Raw genomic sequence first — 16,282 nt, 5'->3', positions numbered from 1 at the left:
TTCAGATGTGGTAGTTTGTGGACCAACATCTTCTGCTCTTTTTGAGCTAAACAAAACATGGGGTGGGTGGGGGCCAGTCCTCTGCTGCTAGGTGATCAATGAGGGATGAGAAACACAAAAGGTTTCCAGGTGGGCAAAATCCCCAGGCACATTTGAGGCACAAGGATGCTCCTAGAAGAGAGACAAAAAATGTTTCCCATCCTCTGTAAAACCTAGTGGGATCAGACCCACCACTTTCTTTGAGGAATTGCAGGAGTGACACTAGATTGGAAGGGCCTGTGTCAAGAGGAGAACAGTTTCTTTCTTTAGATTTTGGTGGACTTGAGCAAGATTATAGATGATTCCACCTCCTTCCAATGGGTTCCCTTCTGCCCTCCCAACTGTCTGCTTTGGCAATAAAGGAGGAAGATATGTTTTTTGGACAATGTAGTAAATAAAGAATTCATATATCCAGTTTGAAGAGATTCTCTAGGTGCTTGAGAACCATATCTTCTGTTTGTCCCTCACTTGACAATGGTAAGGGAACTTCCCCAAAGCTTTTTTAAGGCCAGGAATTTGCCAAGCAACACTAGTCTCAGCTTCTGGTAACAGAGTTGACCTAGCCTTCTGGACTCTGAAGCCCCTACCCCACCTTTGGATGCTGGAGGTACTGGAGCTTAAGGCTCATATACTTATCACCATCGCTTTACATACCAATTTTTATTCAACTGCTTTCTTCAGTCTTCTGTTAGTAATCTATGTCTTCGGCAGTGCTTTAGTGCATGATGGAATTGCTTGCTTTGCCTCATGAGATGTGATGTCTGTGTCCTATGATGCTATCAGCAGTGCTACCCACACTTCCACCGGGATGTTGCCCAGAACACTTAAGTGGCCTTAACTAGAACATTGTAAGAACCTTCTAGGACAGTTTCCTTGGAAGCAGAGAAGCTCTTCAGAGGCCTCATTCTCTCTGTTGTATCCCATGACCTGAGGCATCACGACATTGGTCCCTTCGCATCAGTCAGATCAAAACTGGTAAGTGTGATCCTTCTAATGGTCCTTGTGGCTCCTCAGCAATGACTAGCTGATCCACAATGGACTCTAAGAGTTACTCCAACAATATCTGCCCTGCTTCTGGTCTACATTTACCTGTCTGGGACTTGTTCAGATTCCAGAGAAATCGGATCTGATTCTGCCTCAGAATTTTAGAATTTTGTTCATGTTGGGATGAATTTCATCACCAAGAAGTGACTAGCGCATGTTCCTTTAGACAGAATAGAATTCTGGTGCTTTTCAAGATGATTCTAGCAAAGACTTTTTTATTAGCTTGCCTATATCCCTTCTGGGGACCTAGAACACTGTGGCAGACCTGGTTCTCATAGGTTGACTGTTCTTGTGCCCCCAACAGTTTATTCTTCTTGCAAACTGAAAATCACACAGGGATTCCTTGATAGCTCTAATTTCTCTTGGATCAGAATTTGGTGGTTCAGCTGGGACTTTCTTTTTTACATATGCCCATGAATCTCAGTCCTATTTGTTCGTGGATGTGTCAGATTCAGGTTGGAATACTCCCTTGGAGCCAGAAGGGCTAGTTCTTCAGTATTCATGGTTTCAGGAAGGAGCTACCCTCCAGATAAACCTTTTGAAATAAGGGTGGTTCTTTAGCCGTACAGGGTGTGTCAACCATGTAATGTCATTGTTTAATGGTTTTTTCAGACAGAACATAAACAGTAGCATACCTCAGGCAGCAAGAAGGCACACATACTTCTCATTTCCTGATGGTTTGCAACTTTGCCAGGCAGCCCTGGAAGCGATTACTGTCAGAGTTCATTGTATTATGTGCAAGAAAATATTATGTTGGACAGTCTATCCAGTAGAGACAAGGTAGTCTTCATAGAATGGTTTCTGCACCAATCCATATCAGATTTGGAGGGGGGATCCTTGGTGGACTTGTCCATGATGAGACTGAACAACAGGCTCCCATATTATATTTTTCCAGTCCTAGATCCGATGACAAGTGCAGTGAATGCAGTAAGTCTGAGACGAGATCTTCTTTTTGATTACGCCTTCTCACCATTTAGAATGCATCCACAGTTGCTCTACAAAGCCGGGACCACAAGGGAGATAACTTGTATTTAATTAATTGAGTTGCCCTTATTAACTAAAGATATTATCATTATTATCATCATTCTTATTATTATACCATCTTCCTTCAGTAGCTCCACTCCCTATTGACATCCCCCAGTCTCAGTCATATCTGTGATGGGGATGATCATAATAGATTTCATTGTCCAGTTATGGCATCATGGTTCTGTTTGTCCATATCAATGGGAGAAGAAAAGGTTGGAAGCGTTTCTTCTGACCCATTAATAGCATATTTTGGCACCCACCATTTCCAGGTGGATTGCATTCACTATCAGGATAGTCCCTCGCTGAGAAGAAATTTTTGTTCATGAGAATTAAAGCCCATGTATTCATTGCTATTGCTAGTTCTTGGCCTGTTTGTATCATTGATCTTTCAAAGATATAATGAGAGCTGCATTTTAACATCATCAGCTACTTTCTTCTCCTTTTATCTTCATTCTTAGGTACACCAGAGATGAACAGTATGCTGCATGAACTTATGACATGGTAGTCAGACTGGTTCCATGTCTGAGTTCTTTTTGTTCTAGATTTTTCTAAAAGTCCTTCTAACAAAAGGTTTGAATTTTGAACTTTGATGAGGGTGACTAGACCTAAATGGAAATTGCTACACAATTCTACACATATATTTTAGTCTGTTTTTTGAGGTCAACAAATGGAAGTTTCCTTTTTTCTTTTGCTGTCTTGTTGATGGGCCACTTCTGACCAGAATCTGATCCACATTTTATGTGCATCTGAGTTTATACATTATAGTTGACATTATCACTAATATAATCCAATAATTTAACAGTAAACATTTCATATGCGATTTTTGTTGGTACATTTCTTGTTCTCCCACAAGCCAATCTAGTATGCAGCAACAATTGCAGTTGGTCTCATTCTTAAAACTTTCCATATTCTTCAAGTCAGCCAACAGTCATACTAAAGAATGTACAAGGTTAGCATCTACCACATAACAGAACATAAATATAACAAAAGTTAATACAATTTATACAAGGTTAGCATCTGCCACCTAACAGAACATAAATATAATGAAAGTAGATACAATTTATACAAGGTTAGCATCTACCACATAACAACACAAATATAACAAAAGTAGATACAATTTATACAAGGTTAGAATCTGCTGCATGACAGAACATAAATATAACAAATGTAGAGACAATTTATACAAGGTTAGCATCTACCGCATGACAGAACATAAATATAACAAAAGTAGATACAATTTATACAACATAAATATAGCAAAAGTAGATACAATTTATGCAAGGTTAGCATCTACCACATAACAGAACATAAATATAGCAAATGTAGATACAATTTATACAAGGTTAGCATCTACCACATGACAGAACATTAATGTAATGAAAGTAGATACAATTTTTACAAGGTTAGCATCTACCACATGACAGAACATAAATATAACAAAAGTAGATACAATTTATACAACATAAATATAGCAAAAGTAGAGGCAATTTCTACAAGGTTAGCATCTACCACATGACAGAACATAAATATAACAAAAGTAGATACAATTTATACAACATAAATATAGCAAAAGTAGAGGCAATTTTTACAAGGTTAGCATCTACCGCATGACAGAACATAAATATAACAAAAGTAGATAAAATTTATACAACATAAATATAGCAAAAGTAGAGGCAGTTTCTACAAGGTTAGCATCTACCACATGACAGAACATAAATATAACAAAAGTAGATACAATTTATACAACATAAATATAGCAAAAGTAGAGGCAATTTCTACAAGGTTAGCATCTACCACATGACAGACCATAAATATAACAAAAGTAGATACAATTTATACAACATAAATATAGCAAAAGTAGAGGCAAGTTTTACAAGGTTAGCATCTACCGCATGACAGAACATAAATATAACAAAAGTAGATACAATTTATACAAGGTTAGCATCTACCACATGACAGAACATAAATATAACAAAAGTAGATACAATTTATACAACATAAATATAGCAAAAGTAGAGGCAATTTCTACAAGGTTAGCATCTACCACATGACAGAACATAAATATAACAAAAGTAGATACAATTTATACAACATAAATATAGCAAAAGTAGAGGCAATTTTTACAAGGTTAGCATCTACCGCATGACAGAACATAAATATAACAAAAGTAGATAAAATTTATACAACATAAATATAGCAAAAGTAGAGGCAATTTCTACAAGGTTAGCATCTACCACATGACAGAACATAAATATAACAAAAGTAGATACAATTTATACAACATAAATATAACAAAAGTAGAGGCAATTTCTACAAGGTTAGCATCTACCACATGACAGAACATAAATATAACAAAAGTAGATACAATTTATACAACATAAATATAGCAAAAGTAGAGGCAAGTTTTACAAGGTTAGCATCTACCGCATGACAGAACATAAATATAACAAAAGTAGATACAATTTATACAAGGTTAGCATCTACCACATGACGGAACATAAATATAACAAAAGTAGATACAATTTATACAACATAAATATAGCAAAAGTAGAGGCAATTTCTACAAGGTTAGCATCTACCACATGACAGAACATAAATATAACAAAAGTAGATACAATTTATACAACATAAATATAGCAAAAGTAGAGGCAAGTTTTACAAGGTTAGCATCTACCGCATGACAGAACATAAATATAACAAAAGTAGATAAAATTTATACAACATAAATATAGCAAAAGTAGAGGCAATTTCTACAAGGTTAGCATTTACCACATGACAGAACACAAATATAACAAAAGTAGATACAATTTATACAAGGTTAGCATCTACCACATGACAGAACATAAATATAACAAAAGTAGATGCAATTTATACAACATAAATATAGCAAAAGTAGAGGCAAGTTTTACAAGGTTAGCATCTACTGCATGACAGAACATAAATATAACAAAAGTAGATAAAATTTATACAACATAAATATAGCAAAAGTAGAGGCAATTTCTACAAGGTTAGCATTTACCACATGACAGAACACAAATATAACAAAAGTAGATACAATTTATACAAGGTTAGCATCTACCACATGACAGAACATAAATATAACAAAAGTAGAGACAATTTATACAAGGTTAGCATCTACCACACAACAGAACATAAATATAACAAAAGTAGATACAATTTATACAACATAAATATAGCAAAAGTAGATACAATTTATACAAGGTTAGCATCCACCACATGACAGAACATAAATATAACAAAAGTAGATACAATTTATACAACATAAATATAGGAAAAGTAGATACAATTTATACAAGGTTAGCATCTACCACATGACAGAACATAAATATAGCAAATGTAGATACAATTTATACAAGGTTAGCATCTACCACATGACAGAACATAAATATAACAAATGTAGATACAATTTATACAACATAAATATAGCAAATGTAGATACAATTTATACAAGGTTAGCATCTTCCACATGACAGAACATAAATATAACAGAAGTAGATACAATTTATACAACATAAATATAGCAAAGGTAGATACAATTTTACAAGGTTAGCATCTACCACATGACAGAACATAAATATAGCAAAAGTAGAGACAATTTATACAAGGTTAGCAACTACCACTTGACAGAACATAAATATAACAAAAGTAGATACAATATATACAAGGTTAGCATCTACCACATGACAGAACAAAAATATAACAAAAGTAGATATAATTGATACAAGGTTAGAATCTACCACATAACAGAACATAAATATAACAAAAGTAGATACAATTTATACAAGGTTAGCATCTGCCACCTAACAGAACATAAATATAACAAAAGTAGGTACAATTTATACAAGGTTAGCATCTACCACATGACAGAACATAAATATAACAAAAGTAGATACAATTTATACAAGGTTAGCATCTTCCACCTAACAGAACATAAATATAACAAAAGTAGGTACAATTTATACAAGGTTAGCATCTACCACATGACAGAACATAAATATAACAAAAGTAGATACAATTTATACAAGGTTAGCATCTACCACATGACAGAACATAAATATAGCAAAAGTAGATACAATTTATACAAGGTTAGCATCTACCACATGACAGAACATAAATATAACAAAAGTAGATACAATTTATACAAGGTTAGCATCTACCACATGACAGAACATAAATATAACAAATGTAGATACAATTTATACAAGGTTAGCATCTACCACATGACAGAACATAAATATAACAAAAGTAGGTACAATTTATACAAGGTTAGCATCTACCACATGACAGAACATAAATATAACAAAAGTAGGTACAATTTATACAAGGTTAGCATCTACCACATGACAGAACATAAATATAACAAAAGTAGATACAATTTATACAAGGTTAGCATCTACCACATGACAGAACATAAATATAACAAATGTAGATACAATTTATACAAGGTTAGCATCTACCACATGACAGAACATAAATATAACAAAAGTAGATACAATTTATACAACATAAATATAACAAAAGTAGATACAATATATACAAGGTTAGCATCTACCACATGACAGAACATAAATATAACAAATGTAGATACAATTTATACAAGGTTAGCATCTACCACATGACAGAACATAAATATAACAAATGTAGATACAATTTATACAAGGTTAGCATGTTCTTATTGCAGATACATTGCATTAACCACATACAAATGTTTTATGGACATAAAATCAGAATTGCTAATTAAAGCACTTGTATTCTTAAAAGCTGTAGAATTTGGTGTTTGTGTAATATCATGTTACAAACTGTTCAATAAAACTTCACAGCATAAGAAAAGGATTTTGTAAAAATACTCTGAACTTATGGTACACAATGAACACAAATTATTGTTTTCACATGATGTTGCTAATGTTCCTTGCTTTGGAAAATGCATAAAATTTCATTAGAATTTTTTACCTATCATTTTTTCAACAGTTTTGTGTTTCATATTGGGTTGAATTGTCACCTGGCATTAATTGTTATTTGTCCAGGACAATGAATTTTTCTGCAGCTAATATAGATACATTTTCTTTTGCTTTCAGTTTCTTTATATCTGCCAGAGAACCCTCAGAAATTTGCTCAGAAATCCAGCTACTTCAATTATGCAGGTAAATTTTGAAGAAAAAAAATCTTAGAAACTTTATTTTAACCAGTTATTGCCTTCATAATTTATTTTGTTTCAAATTACCTTTAAAATCAAGTTATCATACTTGTAGCAATAAATATAATATTGAACCAAAATTAAGCACTGAGCTCCCTGGTAGTGCAATATCCATATATATATATGGATGACCTAGCTCTGAATGTGTGAACCATATACTAATGGTGCAACAGAACATATTTCTGTATGCTGATATCATTACAATATTGATGAGATAATTGTTTCTATGGATGTAAAAGCCCTGCCTATCATAGAGCAGATGTTGGCTTTACATAATTTTAACAGTACATCGGTAAATAGTAGCACTTAAATGGGCATTGGACTTTGCATCATTGTAACAGTACATCAGTAAAAGACGCATTTCAACTGGGAGAGCCTGTTGTCAACAGCAGGCACATGGCAGTGTCTCTTGTATTTTAAAGATGGTTGAAGCTGATCAGAACATGTATAAGTGGGATGTTCTTTGTTAGATTGATGTTGAATAGAATGTTGTTTGAAATGTAGAGGTATCAGTAACAATGGTCTAAATTCTGTCAAATTTTAGAATTCAGATTTTCTGCCAGAGTATGCCACATAATTTTCATGCAAGTTGAAGGTACTCTGATACAGCTATACTTTGTAGTAAAGAAATTCAATTTTCCCAAGATTGTATCCATCTTGAAAATCTTATTACAACTTCTGAAGAGATGGTTATATCAACATGGGGTTTGCATCACAAAATTTGTCATGAGGTCTAGTGGATCCTAAGTACAAATTGTGACAATCTGTCATCCAGTATGGCCACCATGGTGACCATCTTGAAAGTCTTAATTTCACTAAATATTTTAAATGAATGGTCATATTGACATGTGATGATGTCTGGTTGATACTAATTGGAAACTGTGTCAGTCTGACAGACAGTATATTGCCATGGCACCCAGCTTGAAATCTTATGTTACTCCAGACTGGTTGGTCCTATTCACATGTTGTTTTCACAGAAATACTTAATGATATTTTGTTTGTCATGACTAAAAATGATGCCTGTTTGTTGACCAGTATTGCAGCTATGGTGGCCACCTTTAAAACAATCTTGTTATTGCTACTCTTCCCGAGTGGATGGTGATATCAACATGAGGTTTTCATTAAAAGACTTTTTAATTATGTCTGTGAGGTCCTCAATAAAAAGGAAACTCAGTGGTCATTACTCTGGACTTGTGACCAAAAGTGTTCAGACCTTACCATTGGATGAGCTTGGTTTGGCTGCCATGGTGTGTCATTGGGGACTTGACTCCACTTGTCTGGGCAAACTTGCTTGTGTTGTGTGCTGTAAAACACCATAAATGGTGCTCATCAATGATGGTTTTCTTGATTATGCTGCCACTACTATTCTTAACGGACTGGTTGAATTTTTCAGTAAAATTGTTTTCACTACATATAGTTGGTCCTTAATAAAACTGATGCCAATTTAACCTCCCAAAATGCCCCCCAAAATATCTCATGACAACTACTTCTTGTACAATAATTGCCATGTCAGCATTAAAAAATTTGTTCTTTTTACAAAGATAGTTATTTCTGTTTAAAGATAATCTAACACCAAAACTTGTAAATATTTATATATGACAATCTAACCCCAAAATATATACTTTTTTCTGTGACAGTAATCTAACCCTGAAGTATATCCTTATGTCTATATGATGATCTAACTTCTACAAATCTTTATATGGGTTTTTCTAATGAACAGATGTTCTTATTGACATGGTGTTTTGACTAAAATACCATAATAGCTAGTTTTGAATGAAAATGATGTTCCTCTGTTATCCAGTTTTGCCACATAGTACAGTATTAATATTATAAATATTAAAAGCAGGAACCCTTGATGGCTCCCTGCTAGGTAAAAAGTGGGATCATAAAAAATGGGTTGCATATAACCTACCTCGATCTTGTTTTCTGAAGAAATTCAGAAACATAATATTGCAAGCACTTATGTCATGGATTTAAAAAGAGTTGAAGTACAACATTGTTTGTCCATTGTTAACATCATGGTTATTTTATGGACTGATCATTTACTTTAGAGGTGGGAAGCTGTGATTTTCTTTTTAAGTAGGATATTTTTTATTTTACCTCAAGATAATAGATTCTCTTCAACTCAGTAAATCAGGCAAGAATATTTTCTTGAAGCTATTTGAGGGCCGCAAATGTTTTTAACAAAATCTCCACTCCAAAAATTTAAATGGTCTTTCCATTATCTGACAAGGATATTGCAACGGACTGTGTTCTAATTTGATAAAAAATTACTGATTCAAAATATATTATTCTGGGTAAATGGATATTTATTGCAGAAATGAATAAATCCATGACCCATGTGCATGTGATCATCAGCAGCCTTTCGTGGCGGGAGAATTATGTAATAGGACTTGAATTACTCATGCGTCAGGAAGCGTTCCGTTCTAGAATTTAGCTTGAACTTTTAGAGTTAACATTTTATATACTAACATGGAAATAAATGTAGCAATGTGTTCACTGAAGATTTCATATCTTTTTAATTGCATTTTCTATCAGGGATCTTGAAGAATGTGATTATCATGCCAAGCTAATCAAACTTGTAAGACATTTCTGTCAGCCAACAAACTGATCACAGTATGCTTCTTTTTCAGTGAGCATGCGCTGTTCTGTAAGCATGGGATTTGCTCAGTTCAGTCCAAAATTAACATTATCTTATCTATATTTTCTTAGTTTTTTTTATGTGCCATGCAGAGAACATTCTTGTGCCAAAGATGCAAAATAAGGGTCTTTGGTGCAAGGGCACAGCCTAGAATTAACCCTAATAGTGGCAGCAAGAAAAGTTTAGTACTAGCCTTTTGGATAAATGATGGTATGGATATGATGAGATTTTAACTAAAACACTCCTAGAAATATTGGTTCTGAATGAAAACGGTGCAACTTCACTTTTGTAAATGACTTTTGAAAACCAGATGTAATTGATCTTGGGATCAATTTAAAGGTTATTGCTTGTTCCTTTGTACTGTACTTTAATGAGCTATATATATATATATATATATATATATATATATATATATATATATATATATATCTTAATGTTGACCAGACTTTATGATTAGTTGCATTTCAGTGAATAAATTGATAGCACTATGGCATTGAATTTAAGGTCAAAGGTCTTCACTCATTCTTTTTTTGTTTGTAAGCTTGTGCATGCTTGTGAGCATGAAAAACAAGTAGGAATGAATTTTTGTCAAATATGTTTTGTGAATATATGTAATGGAATTTTTGTATGATGCCACTTAAGTAATTTACTTACTTCTTTTAAAAGCAACATGAATTATAGATTTTACCAAACATAGTACATGGGTATATCTTGACAATGTCTTGGACAAGTTGGGTGATTTTTTGTCCATGATGTCAGGATCAGGGTCAGTGATTATGAATTTTATATTACCCTTACTTAGTTCTTGTGAAAGTTAATTCAGACATTTAGGAAAATTTTGTTATCAAATTTGATATTTTTGAGTTTTTCTAGAATATGGAAGATGGTTTCAATGCTCATCAGTTAAAAGGAAGAAAGGATCTTATTTTGGATTCATGGAAATTATTTTTGGCCTGTAGATCATGAATCTTTCCGAGGGACTTTTATTCTTCATTCAGTTTTGTTTTGTGTATAAATAAATAGTTTTTGAACAGTTGAAACATAAAGCTGATTTTATTTTCTATTTTTCTTTTGTGTTTATGAAGTCAGAAGTTACACGGAAACACAATACTAATTTTTAAATTTTAAAAACCATCTATCAGTCCTCACAACCTATTTAGGAAGTATGAAGTCACATAGAACCACAGTAATTTAAAATTTAAAAAGCTACTTCCTCCCAACCTATTTTGCATCAGTTCCATATGAAAATAAGTGTTTAATCCAAATTAATCAAGATTTAACAAGTCTTTTGAGACTGCATGTTGCAAATACAGATTCATTCATAAATCTCCTGTCATCCATTGACAATGATCAAACTGTTTGGTAGTGTTGAAAATACATCTGACATAGATCAGATGATGTCATAGGTATAAGACTGAAACATTTACATGTTAAATAGATAGCAGTCCTTTACATGATAATTTTCAGTGAGGAAAAATGGTTAACCCCGACAATGTGTGCACAATGATAAGGTCTGTTCCATTAAAACATACTTGGGACCCAGGGAAGGCACTTTTAAAGTGGGGTACACACCCATAGATGCAATTTAGAAATTTCTTATCATTTTAATATGAAGTCTGTGAAATCAAAGTTCCCTGGCATATATTTTTAAAAACTGCCTTCCCTGGGTACCATGTATGTTTAAATGGAATATCCCTAACTCACATGTTTAAATTTCAAGCTTGAGCAATTTTAAAAGTTAATAAATTCCACAAAATCTGCAGGGAGAATCTTAAAAACATGCCATGTGATTTTAATTTTTTTCTTCAAATTTAATATGCTCATATGTCCATTTTTTATTATGTGATTTATGTTTCCTTTGATGCAGACAAGTTCCATATAGATTTTAGAGTTATTAGCTTGAAAGGCAAGGTAACTGTTACTGAAATTAGATTAGGCACTTACATTTCACTTCTGGGCAAGGACTGTGCACATGTTTAAATTTGTATGCACTTTCCTATAGTAAAATTTCCGAGTATTGAACTGTTTTAATTACATTGTTTTCATCACCACATCAAAATGAATAAAATATCAGTAAGAAAGTTGGAAGTCTTTCTGAGAAAAATATTTGGATGTTTTTTATGCAAATCTGTATTGAGTACCATGGTAATGTTTACCTTCAGATTGGTATCATGGTGATATTTGGCCTGATTGTTGGTGCTATTTACTGGGATGTTGACAAGTCATGTAAATCTGGACTGCAAAACAGGTTAGTAAGTTACACGTCTGCCTTTTATACATTACACTTACATAGACATTTCAGTAGAATTGTGTTGTCTCCGAGATGGTTGGCATAAAACCTGGGACTGCTTAGAGGCCTTTCAGTTTGAACTAAAGAACAGGTGAAAGGTATGGTTATACTCAGTTACACTTTTACCCTTCCCACCATACTTCTGTATTGACATGCCTGCAGATAGGTGTAATGTTCATGCATAGACATGTCTGCAGATAGGTCTAATGCTTATGCATAGACATGCCTGCAGATAGGTGTAATGCTCATGCATAGACATGCCTGCAGATAGGTGTAATGCTCATGCATAGACATGCCTGCAGATAGGTGTCATGCTCATGTATAGGCTTGCCTGTAGATAGGTGTAATACTTGTGCATAGACATGCATGCAGATAGGTCTAATACTCATGTATAGACATGCCTACAGATAGGTGTAATACTTGTGCATAGACATGCATGCAGATAGGTGTAATGTTCATGCATATACATACCTGCAGATAGGTGTAATGCTCACGCATAGACATGCCTGCAGATAGGTGTAATGCTCATGCATAGACATGCCTGCAGATAGGTATAATGTTCATGCCCTTGTTGGTGATATTGGCTCTTGACTTGTTACTTAAACTGTGGCCACAGAATATGGAGATGCACCTGTCCTACCAAGACACATGTTTATCCTCACGTTTGTCTTCTTGCAGATTTGAATCATGTTTTTATGGCTAAAATTAAGAATTTAATGGCATAATGAACTTACAGCACTTAATTGGTGAGATTTGCAGCCTGACATGGTTTGCATTTAAAAGGAATTAAAAATATAGTATGCATCATTTGCTGTATGTAATATTTGTAATTTATAATATTACTTTAAACCAATTGTTTGGTTTCATTCTTCTTTGTATTACAGAGTTGGAGCATTTTTCTTCATCGTGATGAACCAGGTGTTTGGCAATTTGTCAGCAGTGGAGTTGTTCATTAAAGAGAGAGCCATTTTTATGTGAGCAATACATTAATCTGGGAGAGAGTTCATCAAAAAGAAATTTGCTCTTTCTTAAATTCAGTTGTTTGAAGAATAGATAGAGGTCCTGCATATTGGTATTGTTATTTTGTTTGAAAGAAATTGATCTTTCAATTTAAAGCATCTGGGCACTTTGTACCATGATGTACCGCAACAGTTCTTGTTCACTTTTATAAATGAATTAATTTACCACAGAAAAGAAGAATGATTTTTGTTAATTTTGTCAAGACTGTTTACTAGATTGACAAGACATGTGCATCACATTTTCATTGGTGTTACCTGTCAACTTTAAGATCCTATTGTAACAGTTTTGCCAAGCGATATACAGTAGACGTACATCATAGCAAGTGATATACAGTGGGTTACATCATAGAAAGTGATATACAATGGGGTTACATCGTATCAAGTAAAATAAAGTAGGCTTACATCATAACAAGTGATATACAGTGGGGGTTACGTCATAGCAAGTGATATACAGTGGGGTTACATCGTATCAAGTGATATACGGTGGGTTTACATCGTAGCAAGTGATGTACAGTGGGATTACATGATAGCAAGCGATATACAGTGGGGTTACATTGTAACAAGTGATATACAGTGGGGTTACATCATAGCAAGGGATATACAGTGGGGTTACATCATAGCTAGTGATATAGTGGGGTTACATCGTAGCAAGTTATATACACTGGATTTACATCATAGCAAGTGATGTAGTGGGGTTTCATCATAGTAAGTGATATACAGTGGGGTTACACCATAGGTGTCAACCCTTTGAGATGAAAACCTGTACGCCAGACCAATAAAAACCTTACAAAGACAGTTTTAAAACAGCAAATGCTTTACAAAAATTATTATGACACATATTTACATAATTATTTACATTTCTGAAACTTTATTTCATTATATTTACTTATAACACTATCATCTTCCTGCTTTGGCTAAGCAGAGAGGCTTTTGATGGATGCTGCCTTCTTCATTTCAAAATTTCTTTCATGCAGTTTTGTCCTGAAGTTCTCCTCCAGATCATATATTCCTGATGCCACCACTTTAATGTCTTTACTGCATATTTTACAAAAAGCATGTGAAGATCCTAACTTGGATACATCTACAATGCCAGGGAAGACTTTAATCCAGTCAGCCTGAAACTTGCCACAACCTCGGTCAGTGTCTTCAAGCTTGCATTTCATTGAGTTAGGCTCAGCCATTTGATGGATGGAATATTTCAACTTGATGAGAGAAATTTAAAAAAATAATGTAAAAGTTTAGATTTTACATGTGATAGAGGAAGAGCTTCCGATTACAAATATGTTACAAATTTATATTTGTCCCCATAAAGCCCAAGATATTACACCAGGAACTATCCAAAAATTGAAATCCAGAAATAATTTTTTTTACAAAATAAGCAGTTGGGAAGTTTATCCCTTGTAAGCTGTTGATCATTTCTATTAAAATTGCATATCTGGTGCTTGAAAAGTTATGCATTAGCTATATGGTGTGCCGATTTTGGTCACAAACTTGATATAAATTGGCAGTGTTACATATTTTCGAGTCACTCAGTAACTGTACTACGTCTGTCATTATGGCAATGCATCTTCCTGTTTGCATTACCTATCTGACTAACTTAACTCAAAACAATAACAGCACGATAAAATGCCAGTGCTAAAGTCAGTAGAGTGTTTAGTTTCAATTAGTATATTGTAAATTTCTTTTAATAAATCGACTTTATTGCCACACAGAAAAGTCGGACGAATTACGGTTACACCAACATGATTGCCACACTATGTAAAGTATGAAAATTGATGCAAACTTTATGCATTTGATAGTAATAAGTATAAATAATAAAATAATAATGTATAAAATAAGAGAACATACTTACTACACAGGTAGTTAGTCAATATTAGAAATCCAAGCGAGTGTCTAATCTCTAAGCGATAAACGACAAGATCTTCACACACTGGAGTTGAACCATGACTTGTTTCATTATCAAAGGAAAAGCACGGTTTTGAGTATGATTTGATTGGTTGTTTCAGGCCACCATAGTCTCACTAAATTCTTGTACTAAAAAAAATTATGACAAGAGTCACAGATGCACACAAATTGAAAAAACACCCCAAAAAATTTTAATTGATTTTTTTTAATGAGAAACCATACAAAACGGTTGTACGGCCGTACACTGAAGAAAAAGGAAAAAACCATACAAATTAAAGGTAAACCATACAAGTTGACACCTATGGGTTACACCATAGCAAGTGATATAGATTGAGTTAGGTCACAGCAAGGTTTTACAAGTGAAATACAGTGGGGTTATATAATAGCAAGATTTTACAAGTGATACACAGTGGAGTTGCACAGACGCAGATATCAAGGCAAGGATCAGAAAGGCGAGAGCAACTTTCATACAGCTCAAGAACATCTGGAGCTCCAAAGAAATTTCCTTGCCTACTAAGATCAGACTGTTCAACTCCAATGTGAAGTTAGTCCTACTGTATGGAGCAGAAACTGGAGAATCACCAAGTCAACTGTAAAGAGAGTTCAGACCTTCATCAACAGCTGCCTAAGAAGAATTCTCCAGATCCACTGGCCAGACACCATCAGCAACACCAACCTGTGGCAGAGAACCTCCCAGCTTCTGGTAGACAATGAGATCAAGAAGAGAAGGTGGGGTTGGATAGGACACATCCAATGTAAGCTGCCAACCAACATTACCAGATAGGCATTGTGGTGTAACCCTCCAGGCAAGCAGAGAAGGGGCTGACCAAGAAACACCTGGCAATGCGACCTCGAAGCAGGCATCACTAAGATGGGTCACACCGGGAGTCAGCTCAAGGGGATGGCACAGGACAGAAGTCTCTAGTGATCTTTTGTGGCAACCTATACCCTGGCAGGGGTGACGGGCAAAACTGACTGAACACAGTGGAATTGCATCATAGCAGGATTTTACAAGTGATATGCAGTGGGGGGTTTCATCATAGCAAGTGATATATAGTGGGGGGTTTCATCATAACAAGTGATATACAGAGGAGGTTACATCA

General features: G+C 34.3%; 1 protein-coding gene across 3 annotated transcripts in view; it reads left to right on the top strand.

Annotated features, from left to right (window-relative positions):
• LOC149806026 (broad substrate specificity ATP-binding cassette transporter ABCG2-like) overlaps positions 1 to 16,282 on the top strand; it is a 111,926-nt gene that overhangs the window by 73,150 nt on the left and 22,494 nt on the right. For all 3 annotated transcript variants that reach the window (XM_089950876.1, XM_089950877.1, XM_089950875.1), the window contains 3 exons: positions 7,206 to 7,271; positions 12,128 to 12,213; positions 13,140 to 13,229. In XM_089950876.1, the coding sequence (XP_089807002.1) occupies positions 7,206 to 7,271; positions 12,128 to 12,213; positions 13,140 to 13,229 (242 nt within the window). The remainder of the gene's footprint in view (positions 1 to 7,205; positions 7,272 to 12,127; positions 12,214 to 13,139; positions 13,230 to 16,282) is intronic.

This window comes from Sinohyriopsis cumingii, chromosome 2 (assembly GCF_028554795.1).
Source record: "Sinohyriopsis cumingii isolate HCF-2022 chromosome 2, ASM2855479v2, whole genome shotgun sequence".
NCBI classification, from domain to species: domain Eukaryota; kingdom Metazoa; phylum Mollusca; class Bivalvia; order Unionida; family Unionidae; genus Sinohyriopsis; species Sinohyriopsis cumingii.
This window is presented reverse-complemented; position numbering and strand designations above follow the sequence as displayed.